The 12350-nt window shown below is 41.8% G+C and overlaps 1 protein-coding gene across 1 annotated transcript in view; it reads right to left on the bottom strand.

The window, feature by feature from the left end:
- CNTNAP5 (contactin associated protein family member 5) overlaps window positions 1–12350 on the bottom strand; it is a 275472-nt gene that overhangs the window by 115404 nt on the left and 147718 nt on the right. Inside the window, exons 9-10 of the mRNA XM_039554726.1 lie at window positions 10791–10940; window positions 9541–9712 (exon numbers count right to left, since the gene is read on the bottom strand). Coding sequence (XP_039410660.1) covers window positions 9541–9712; window positions 10791–10940 — 322 coding nt within the window. The remainder of the gene's footprint in view (window positions 1–9540; window positions 9713–10790; window positions 10941–12350) is intronic.

The raw sequence follows: 12350 nt of genomic DNA, 5'->3' as shown, positions 1-12350 counted from the left end.
TTGAAGTTTGGCTTCTGCTGCAGGGCATACATTAAATCTAAAAGGAGAGTTAAGAAACATAAAAAACCACTGTGCTTTTATCAGATTTATCCTAACACCCTTCACCTGCAATACTAATTAATTTCCCAAAGGCCCATTTTGACAGTACAACACACGAAGCAATGTTAAGTTCAGCACTAAAAGTAAAGGAAGAAAAAGTAAAAAAAAAATATATTCTTTCTTACAAGTAAAAATTGATAATAAAATGTAATAGAATCCACAAAGGAAATAGGCATACAGCAGGTTTTAAAAGGTCAGCTCTATTTAGCAAGGAAAAAGAACATTTTAAGCTAATTTATTTAGAAAATACTATGAAGAATTTTCACAGATAAAACACAGGTAGGGATAAAAGAATAGGAACTAAGGACACTATTTGTGCTCCACAACTGAAGCAGTTCAGGGAAGCCAACTCATGAATCAGCTCCATATATTTCTCCCTAATAAAGTACAACTGTTAATGCCAATCTCATTGCAGTGATTCTTATGGATACCACATGCTGCTCTCTCCATTTGGATTTGCTGGGAGAATTGGAATATGCAGATGAATCTTGGTTTAATAAGGACGGTAACATCAGCATGTGCTTGTTGTCTTCCCACTGATGCTACAGAGATGGTGCACTGCCAGGATTCATAAGAAAACACCTGAAGTCAGGTTTGTGTTCCTCGTGGCAGATCGCTGGAATTCCCAGGATGCCCTGCAAGATGCGCCATCCGTCCATCTGCCAAGGTGGATTAAACGTGAATATTTTTTTTCCTCCCCCTCTCCCCCAGGTCACTTAAGGGAAGTGAAGTCCCTGGTGTTGTCCTTGACAAGTACTGTCAGTATTTGCTACAGCGAGGGCAAGGTGCCAGCCAAGTAAAAATAGGACAACCCAGTCAGAGCTTCATCAGCGCAAAATCAACATGAGCTGCAGCAATCTGATTAAAGTACCTCAGCAGCTGTAGGCAGGGAGAGCAACACATGCATTATCTATGCAAACTTGTGAACCTGAGCATGGAGAAAAGCAGGCTCTGGCCACCCTCATAGTTCCTTTATGGATAAGGACAGGCTCAACGCACAAAAGGCCCTCTTAATGTGAAGACAAGCCAGTCTAACATACTCAAGTGCGAATCATGCATAGAACTTATGACAATAGAACAGTGGGTGTACAACACCGTGCTTCTGCATCTGCCTCAGCCCCACCTCTGTCCAGGGAAAAACTGCCACCAAAAAGTCTATCACTTCAAGGTATTTGAGTTCTGGCAGGAATGACAGAATCATGACATTGCAGATTCCTAAACAGAGTTTTCTCTGTCACTGGGCAACAAAAATACCTCATCCTTTGTGAAGGGGGCTGAGGAGTTAAAAACATGTATAGAACCAATGTCACCAGTACAGGTGTGTTTCAAGAGGATTTGCCTCAAAAGCCTGGTGAATGCAAACATTTGTCCAGAACTACCTTGAGGGGCAAAGGAGACTATTTCCATATAAGGTGCCAATTCAAAGGAAAAAGAGACCAGTTTCCTATTCAGGACAGCTCTTTGGCACAAGTTACCCCAACAACTATGCCTCCTAAGCACTTTTCTTTATAGACTTCGAAGGAGCTGGTAGCAGAAAGTACACCAGATCTTACCTGTTTGTGTACACAGAGTGCAAGAACTCCTGCAAATGGAATTTTCTTCTCTAACACTGCAAAGCAGTTTGTCCCACTGCAGGCAAGAAGTGCACAAGATTAAGCAAGCCATGCCTTCAGGCTCCAGGAAACACTGCAGCCCTTGCTGCTGTATTCCAAGGGGTCCATCTGTGGTAAGAGCAGCCAGCCTTGCTCAGCCCAAAGGGAGCATCTGTGCCGTATGATGAAGGGCTGGAAATCCACCGTGTTTCTGGACTGAGGTTTAATGACTTTCTGGCACATTTTCCTAATAACCATGGTAACTCTTGAGCTGCAATATCTCTTGAGCCCACATTCCTGCATCTATTCTCTGAACAGGATGCCAACCACAGCAAACAACCAACTCAGCTTCAGGACTAGAGCTAGTATTTCTAGTCACAAAATCTGGCATTCGTGCCCATTGCTGAATGGGAAATCCCAGAGCTTCTCAACTCTGTGGCCAAATTCTCAGCATCTGCATATTTGTTTTCCTACCCATTTCATTTATTTTTAAATGAGAGGCTGACTGAATTTCCCTCAGGCTATGCCTTCCATTGTTTGCCCACACACAGACAGACCCACACACCCACTATTCCACTGACACAAGGGAAGAGAAACATATTAGTACTTAGCAAAATTCACACTTAAGATTCAAATGTATTTGGAGATTAGCACAGCTATGACACAATATATTTAGTTTTTGAACAACAGAGGTACAGAGATCTGCATACATGAAAACAATGTTTTAGAAACAGTGAGGGACTTGGACTTCCTAGTCCTAAGTTTATCACCTCCCTCCAGACTTGCTTCAGATCGACAGCGCCTCTCTTTCAATTTCCTTACTCTGACAGTGCCACAGCAAAAATGCTGATGAAGTAAGTTCAAGAGCATCCCACTGAACACTTTGCCAGCTTCCAGCCATCTGCGGCTTATGAATTCATGTATGCCTTACTGGCTTTTTCCTTTACATTTGACCTCTACAGCATCTAACAGCATCCAATTTGATGTTGTGTAAGATTTGAACTTGTGAGAAACTGCACATTCTTGTTTATTATTCACCTCCTTCATGCTGCTCCTCATTGCACAACTCTGCCCAGCTCTCTCTTCTCCAGGCTGAAGAGTCCAAGATTATTTAATCTCTCCTTGTAGAGAGCAGTTTGTGGCACACCAAACAACAGAGTGTCAGTTTTAGAAACAGCCATGAGGACTGAATGACAGACTTACAGACTGTGCAGTCAGAGCTGCACACAGCACCTCTTCTGACTGGCCCAGAGATGACACACTTCCTGGAAAAGCCTGGTCAGGCCAAAAAGGAGGTCAGTGAATACATCCAACCGGATTTGCATTTCATCTTCTAGCAACTAAAATAGAGGGTTGTGAAGGGATCCACACAGAGCTGTTATCTTGATTTACTAAGGGGAAGATGTTTCTATAGTTATCCAGTGCCTCAGTCCCTGCCTTCTCCAAACTTCTCACCCTCATTTACACCACATCTGAAAGAGAGACAGGCACCTTGACTCCCAGAAGTCACAGGATCTCAAGAAAACAGAGACAAGTAGAAGAAAGTCAAGTTACTTTTCATCAAAGAAAAAACATTATTAACCATAATGGAGTTTAACCACCATTCTAGACATCACGGAATTTGCAAAGAAGACATCCGAAAAAACCCCAGAGCAATAAATTCTGCAATCACATAGCTTTTTTCTGCAGTTGTAAAAATGAATCATGTGCTTTTTAGAAGCAAAAAGAGCAAATCAGGGAAGTCACATATGAGTAGGAACTGCTGTTTCTTCTCTCCCATTTCATATATATCTATCTATAGAAATCAGGTGATTAAAAAAAAAAAACCAACATAACTTTGGGTTACACAGTCCCTACTCACAGCTGCAGCACTGCCTGAGATTGTCTGAGAGATACATCTACTAAAATGAGCTTTCTCACAGGTCTGAGACTTTGTGAGCTGAATTCCTGAAACATTTCATCCATGGTTTTGGTGGGTTTTTTTGGTGTTTTGTTTTGTTTCTTTTTTTTTTTTTTTATATTATTTATTTAAGCACTGTTTTTGTTGTTGACATTTGAGAGCCCCCAAAGCAAGAACAAGGGACAGCTGTTCCAGCTGCAGGAAAATGCAACAGAGCTGGAGGGAACTTGGAAGATCACTCAGTCCATGCTCATACCCCAAGGCAGGATCACCCACACCCATGTTTATTATTTCTCACAGACTCATCTAACTTTTCCTGAAGCCTTCCAGTGACAGAGGCTTGACAGGCTCCTCAGGCAGTCTGTGCCATGGCAGCTCTCCTACACATCCTGGGCAGAAACGATGATTATTCCCTTCAGTGCTGCAGCAGCCTTTGAGCACCTAAGACCATTATGCTGCCTCCCCTTAGCAATCTCTTCTGGTTAAAGAATTTAGGCAATCTTTCTTTGCAAGGGATGTTTTCCAGCCCTGTTTTGTGGGGTTTTTTTGTTTGTTTTTTTTTTTTGTTTGTTTGTTGGGGTTTTTTTGTTTGTCTTTTTTGGTTTTTTTTTGTTTAGAGGGAGCCTCTGAAGAACAGTTTGGGCTCTGTATATTTTTATAGAGAACAGAAATTTAGAAGCATGACAGCTAGCAAATCTAAACACAAAATGGCAACCCTGGTTAGTGTTTACTATACAGTGGTTGTTCATCCCCCTGCTGCTCCTCACTTGGACACATTCACCCACCTGCTTTGTTCACTGGCTGATTTGTGTTTCGTAATTTGTCCAGCTGCAAGTAACACCAAATTTCAAAATGAAGGCTGTAGATACTGAGAGACTAGTATTTTGGTATGAGTGCTCAGGCTCAGGGGTCCTGCCTAGATCAGGGGAATGGCTTCAAGCATGTTTTCCTTCTAAGCTAACAGGATAAAACACCACATGAAGAAAACAGCAAGTCTCTGTAACTGCCTCCCTAACCCATGTCCAGGAGGCTGTTTGACAGAGTCAAGAATTCTTTGCAAATACTGTAAAATACTGAACACCATTAGGAAAAAGACATTCTGTTGTATGTTGTTGTTTTGGGTTTTATCTTCTCTAAAGCAGAAGTCCTTGGGAAAGTCCATCTTGTGTTTGTAAAGCCCCTAACATGCTACTTGCAGGTGGAGGACAGGGAGCCTGGCCATACACCTACAGCTAGAGGCTTAGCGGGCATCAAGAGAATGGAGTGAATCCCTTCTGATTTACTGCATCTATAAGCAAATGAATTTTTTATGCTGCTTGCCACTTCCCTATCCCTTGACACTGACATCCTCCTCTCCCTGTAGATTAAGGACCAAAGACAAAAAGCATTATTCCATTCTCATTAGACTTCCTTACTGCTCAGATTTTCTCCTGAAAGCTTTTAGGTTTAATTTGTCACCCCCAGACAATGCTTCCTTTCCCAAAAAACACTTGCAAAACACAAGGAATGAGGACTGCATAGTTCCTGTAGCCATGAACTTAATCTTTATCACACTGAACTGAAAATAAATTCAAAGAGAGTCTCCATTGTTTTTGTCTAGGCCCATATCAGATGGCTTTTGGTCAGAGATGGTCAACGCAGTGCATGTCCTGCTGCAAAAGACTGTTTAAAGATATCTCCTTTTGTCCCCAACAAAATGTCTCTGAATTCAAGGACTTTATTGCACCTTTACTTCCAGGCATCTCTGCTTTGTTACCTTCTGCTTTGTACCATGCCATGGAGGGGAAATGCCAGCATGGTGTAAGAAACTGTGTTTTCTGACTTATTAATTCAGTGTAAAGCAAACAAGTCCTGATGTGCACTCCTAACAGAGTATAAATCCTGGAAAGACAACAAAAAAAGAGAGATAAAATGACATCTATTTCCTTTTAAAGATGGAGCAGACCTCTATGGCTTAGCACAATATTGTCTCAATTTTTCTCTACCTCTCACTGGAAGGGGAATAAATGGCCTGCAGGCAGGACCTCTAACACTTCATAACAGGATCAGTGCAAGCACCACAGGTTGCAACATCCTCAGAAAAGACTGAGCACTCTGTACTTGGTTAATCATAGTAAACATACATACTGGAACAAAAGGAAAATAATTAGCTGGATTAGCAGAAGGCAGGCAGTGGGGATAATGCCAAGACTTCTACACATACATTGCTACCAGAAAAATTGCTTCCTTCCAGATTCTATTTTCCTGCTCCAAAACGCACTGGGAACATTTTGCAAGAGCAGCTTTGTCTTGAAGGAGACAAAGAAGGGAATACTTTGCAGGGCTTGCGGAGCAGACACTGCTCTGACATGAATAGATTGGGGATGTCTCCTTATACAGGATGTGTCACCTAAGGAAAACATGCAGGTACCATACAAGAGGACTGCAATTTAGACGTAAATTGATATGCAGCAGCAGGGACATCAGCACTGCTGGCACTGCACTGAGGGCTACAAACAAGCAGTGTCTTAAGAGGAGATGATGCTAATGAGCCTTCTTCCATCACCTGGACAGCCCATAGCTGTGCTCAGCTCAAGACCCTACCATGTCTTTATGTCCTACCTGCTGAACTCAGCTCTCACAGACACATCCTGAACTTCCCATTCAACCAGGACCAGAACAGCTACAGGGTGGCCTTTTTCACAGGATCATTAAGGCTGCAGGAGCCTCCAACAAAAGCTGCTTGCTCAAAGAAGGTTCAGCAAGAGGGTTGTGTTCATTTGTTCTCCAAAAGCACTGTCTCCTTAGCCACCAATCTCATGTATTTCCTAAGAAATAATTACTGAAGAATGGAAATAATAAATACAGGGAACAGGAGGCATTCATGGCAAGTTCATTTGAGCACACATATTGTTCAAATACTAGAGATGAGTGATAGTGACACATTAAGGCTCAGTCCTTCAGATGGCCCCATTTAAATCAACAGAGGCTCATCACATTATACAGAGAATCCCAGGGTGGGTGGGTGTGTGCATTATATGCTTGCACAACTGGATTTTCTCTCCAAAACGTACTGCTGGCATCAATAGTCATCCCAATAGTTTATCATCTTCCAAAACAAAGTCGTTAATTCTCTTTTTAAGAGCAGGCACAAGTTGCAGTGAGCTGTCTAACCACTGCTTTCAGAGCCCAAGTCTGAATGAGCTTGGCCTACAAGCCTGTAACAAATAAACTGCTTCTAAAGAGAGACATATTCCTCAAAAGAGAATTTTAGCTTAGATAACTAAGACAAATGTCCCATTTACATGTTAATTAAGCTACACAATTCCCACATGCGTTAAAATTACAGAAACGTGTGCTTTACAGTGCACACAGCAATAAATCTTAGAATTACAGAAACATAGAATATGCTGAGTTGGAAGGGATCCACAGTCCAACTCCTGACCCTGCACAGGACATCCCCAAGAGTCACACCACATGCCTGAGGACATTGTCCAAACACTTGAGCTCTGTCAGGCTGGTGCTGTGACCACTTCCTTGGGGAGCCTGTTTCAGTGCCCAACCACCCTCTGGGTGAAGAACCTTTTTCTAATATCCAACATAAACCCCCCCTGACAGAACTTCAGGCCATTCCCTTGGGTCCTGTCAGTGGTCACCACAGAGAAGAGATCAGTGTCTGCCCCTCCTCATTCCCTCAGGAGGAAGTTGTAACTGCAGTGAGGTCTCCCCTCAGTCTCCTCCAGACTGAACAGACCAAGTGACCTCAGCCACTCCTCACATGGCTTCCCCTCAAGGCCCTTCAACATCTTCATTGCCCTCCTTTGGATGCTCTCTAACAGTTTAATGTCTTTCCTACATTGCAGCACCCAAAGCTGCCCCCAGCACTCGAGGTGAGGCTGCCCCAGTGCAGAGCAGAGCAGGACAATCCCCTCCTTTGCCCGGCTGGCGATGCTGTGCCTGATGCCCCCCAGGACACACTTGGCCCTCCTGGCTGCCAGGGCACTGCTGGCTTACGTTCAACTTGCTATTGACCAGGACCCTCAGGTCCCTCTCTGTGGCAATGGTCTCCAGCCTCTCATTGCCCAGTCTGTCCATACATCCAGGGTTGCCCAATCCCAGGTGCAGAATCTGACACTTCCCCTTGTTGGACTTCATATAGCTGGTGACTGCCCAGACCCCTCATTTATCAAGGCCTCTCTGCAGGGCCTCCCTGCCTCTGAGGGACTGAACAGCTCCTCCCAGTTTTGTATAGAGTGTGAACTTGCTCAGTATCCCTTCCAATCTTATGTCCAAATCATTTATGAAAATGTTGACCAGCACAGGGACAGGATTTCTTGGCCACCTGGGCACACTCTGGCTTGTCCAGCCTCTGTCAGCCAGTACCCCCAAATCCTTCATTAGATCACATCTAACCTTTGTTTGTCTGTGTGATATATTTAACAAGAAAGGTGGTGTTACATGAAACAACCCCATTCTTACTATGTTTGGATCCTTGCCCTAAATAATTTTATGGTACGATCACAGACTAACACTCGTCATCCTTGGGACACCAAAGATAAGGAAGATACTTGCAGTAGAACCACTGAGTTGCACATAGCCTGGACTTGGTGATAGTGAAGGCACTGGAGATGTCCCACAGTTCTGCATCATAACACAAGAGTTCTCTTTTGTTTCAACATACAATCACACAGTGCTTTTAAATGGTCCACTCGATCTTAAAGAATCTGTTTTTCCAAGAAAACAGCAAAATTCTCTCTGTTCTTAGGAAAGATGACATTTTGCTTCCTTTTGTAAAATCAGCTGCATCTTTTTCCATTCTGCCTTGGAATGGTAGAATTCCATCTACCATTTCAGGCACGTCAAGTATGAAATTCACATTCCCCTGAATTCACTCATTTAATGTGGAAAGAGATTTGATCAGCAAAGTCAGTAATTTCTCCATATAAATTAACAAAAATGAACATACAAAGATGAGCACAAAGGTCTTGCATCACAGAGGTTTTGCTCACTTATCAAAAGACTGCAGCTCCAGGAGGCTGATCCCTCCTACAGGAAGGAATAATGGAAATCAGCCTTCAACTCCATCTAAGTAACATCTCTGAAAAAAATACATTAAATGCTTAAGGTCCTAATGCATTTCCAAAATATCCTTATTACTCCCTTAACTATCTGAAGCTATGAAATTTCCAGCAGTTCCATTTCTATTTTTCAGAACTTAGGTAGATTAAAAACAAACAAAAAAAAAAATCCCAGAACCTCCTATTCCACATGCCAACTTCAAAGTACACATTTGCATTCAGAAATATTTAGACACTAAAAATCCATAAGAAGCAAAAGAGAATTACAAAATACTTTAAAAAAAAAATTGGTTTCTTATTTCCTTTCTGCTCTTTATTAGAATATCTGGGGTACCTGTCAGGTTTTATCTTTGGAGGGATTCAGATCACTATTTAAACTGAAATATTTCTCTGGCAGATGCAGAGAGTCCATCATTATATTGTCCCACTGAATGGGCAGTATTGCACATGAGATGTACCATATCTTCATCATGAATGTATTGTAATGGCTAGCAAGAAAAATTGTAGATGATTTACTTAAGCAGAACCAGCTTATATATTAAGGGTATGACATGTTCTGATGAATCAACTGATTTTTCCTTCTCTTTCATTTCCTCTAGAACTTCAAAGCAATCAAATGTTGTTTATGCATAAAATTTAATCCTTTCACCAATCTATAGTTTGATTGAATTTGCATACTCTATTTCCTACAAGTCAATGTGAAGAGAGCCTCGTAATTGAAACCATTTCCCCTCAGTTCTCCTATCTTTGTTGCAGTATTTTCTATTAGTAGCTCTATTATGCCTAATATCTGTAATGTTGGCAGATCAGAATTTTCACTTAATGCAACCTGTATTTATAAACCACTAGGATGAAAAAAGAACAAATACAAGAAAGAGGAAATAATAATTACCTGTCTTTGATGCCACACAGATCAATGTGTAAATCACTAAAATTCCCCAGTGAGCCTTGCTGAACTAAAATGAGGTCCTTGGGCTGGTTATCAATAAAGATGAGCCTCATACAGCCTTGAAAAGCAGTAATGGGATTTAAACACTGGGAATCGGTGAAATTGTCAGGGCACCCTGTGGGAAAAAGAGAAGAGGCAGAGAAGAATATTGGAATGTTCAACTATTTCTGCTGGGATTTCCTGATGCAAGAACTCAGAAGCTTATTATTCCAAATGTTTTTACTCCTTCTGCTATGCAACCTCCTGTGTTATAAATCCTCCAGTTAGGGGAAAAAAAAAAAAAGAGAGAAACCAGCCACTGTATCAGAGTATGAGGTTTTCACATGTGCTGAGCAAAATCAAAATGTGATTTTTTTTCATCTTCTTCAAACTCAACAGTTGATAGCAACTAAACCATGTTAAATAAGTTGTACAAAACGTAAAATCATTATGGGTTAAATTCTGCTGCTGAAGCAATGTGCAGATGAAATCTTGTGGGCAGCAAGAAAGCCACTTGTATGTGAGCTTCCCCCGTATTTAGACAGCTCTGAGATCCAAAGCCGCCTGTACATCCTCACTTAGTGCTGCGTCCGTAGGGTTCACCAAGATCAGAACCATACTATAGCAAGCACTACACAGAAATAGATTAAGAAATAGTTAATGACAGTCCCTCTATCTAAATTAATGTTTGCATTCCAAAAAGCAGAAGATAGCATTTTTCAAGATTGGTTTTTCCATTTTCAAAATTGAGCTAAATCTACCTTCATTTCCACAAGAGAATTGTATATAAATACCTTTGTAGATTTGAGCTGTATGTCACCTAAGCTCCAAAAAGTCACTGAGCCTGATCAGAACACTGTTGTCTACAGCAATATTGATAGTATTAATACTTCTAAGGCCTTTTAACTGGGAAAAACCAAAACCACTCATGGTTAATACAGCTTTGCAGATTTTGCATATATTTTCAGATAGATGTAGGCACCCATTGGCTACCACTACCACTAGTCCACTTTTACAGCTGTGTTTGAAGTTGTGCTTGCTCTCTCTCTGTCAGGCTTGACCAACACTCCTCAACCTGCCCATAGTGCTGAATGCACTGCAGTTCAAAAATCAATCCTTCCTTTTGCTCTTAGCTGCAAACAGTGCACCTGGAGAGAACTCAGTGGTGAGCAGCTGAGGACCTGCATCACAAAAACCTCTCTGAAACAACCTACCTCCAAAATAGTAGCTGTTCCCAGAGTAGATCCTTGAGACAGTGGTTGCATGGCTGGCGGTGGCAGCATTGTTATCCAGCGTCAGGGTAATGCGATGCCTTCTGGCATTGATGTTCACAGAATGCCAAAGCCCATCGTGGAGATTGGTGCCTGGCAAAAAACATGTACAAAGTGAAAAAAAAAAAAAAAAAAAATGCAAGAGACAACAACGTTCTTCAAACTTCCTTTTGCTTCCAACTTGTGACCACAAATATGCAGTTGATCTATAAAAAGGGAGAACTGTAGCTTGAAAGAACTCATTACCTCTGGAAACAAACTGGCATAGAAGAAAGGGCCCAGGAAAAGGGAAGCTTTTGAGAGTATTTAAATAGGTCATCTCACATTTTAATCTAACCTGGTACTACTGCAGTCAGTCATCAAGCTAGCCCAATCCCTCACCTTTCTGGTAGCACATTGTTACCTTTTTGGGGGTGTCTATGTCTCTTTTCAGTCTGTTGGTAAATGCTTACGGGTCCAGAAGCGTGCAGAGATCTCTACTGAGCTTCTGCTACTAAACACATGCGTGAGGTTGCAGAGGATTGGACTCAGTGAGACATTCGCAGCTTGTTCTCAGGCTCCAATCTGAAACCTGACTGCCTCCAGTAGGTATCAGCAGGATTTGTGTGTCTTAAAACCCTCCAGCACCAACACAACACACAGTACTATTAATAGATGTACAGAAGTTGGATTTCCACGTGGATGTTCTGAGAACTGGGATTGCTGCTCTGACCAGGCACCTCTAAAGGGTAATGAGGGATACACTGGACAGTCTCCTTCTCTTCTAGACACTCCTGCAAAGTGGGAAATTACATGTCTGTTTCCTTATTCCAAAAATCAGTGTTGCATCATGTGGCTCTTGAAATGCCACCACAGAGCTACAAAGAAACTCCACAGCCTCTATTCTGACAGCCATGAAAATCAGTGGGCAAGCTTCTGAGCCCACACATGGAGGTGCAGATCAAAAGTAACCTAATTACAGTTCCAAATATGCTACCATCAGGCTGAAGTCACTGAGATCAGGCAAAGACAACTAGTATTTACTCCCCTCCTGAACAGAGTATTTTTGTTAAAGTCACTTTCAGAGAAAACAAACAAGCACTTAGGAACACAAAGAGGTGTGAGAACAGTTCAAAACAAAATAAAGAAAGAAGTGGGTGTTAGGTATGTGTAAAGACATTTCATCATGAATTTGAAAATGAAACTATTTACTCAGTAATAGCTGCTAGCACATGCACAGTTACCACAGAATTACAGGCTGGTTTTCCAGCAAAAAATGGATGATTTTTCAACTAGAACAAGTGCACACTGAAGTGGAATATGCTGCTGAAGTTTGAAACAATGACAAAAGAAAATAGGTCCCATTTGGGGGAAAAATAGGTCCATTCTTGACCAAGCATGAGTTTATTGTGGGTACCCGACATCTGCAGAACATGGCACAAGCACTTTCTGCATATTTTCCATGTACAAGCAGGCAGTTTAGCATGTTTTGGATAGCACCAAAGGCTGGGCCCAGGTTCATGA

The sequence above is a fragment of the Corvus cornix genome, chromosome 7 (genome assembly GCF_000738735.6).
Source record: "Corvus cornix cornix isolate S_Up_H32 chromosome 7, ASM73873v5, whole genome shotgun sequence".
NCBI classification, from domain to species: Eukaryota; Metazoa; Chordata; class Aves; order Passeriformes; family Corvidae; genus Corvus; species Corvus cornix.
Note: the sequence above shows the minus strand (reverse complement) of the source record. Positions and strands in the feature narration are given on the sequence as shown.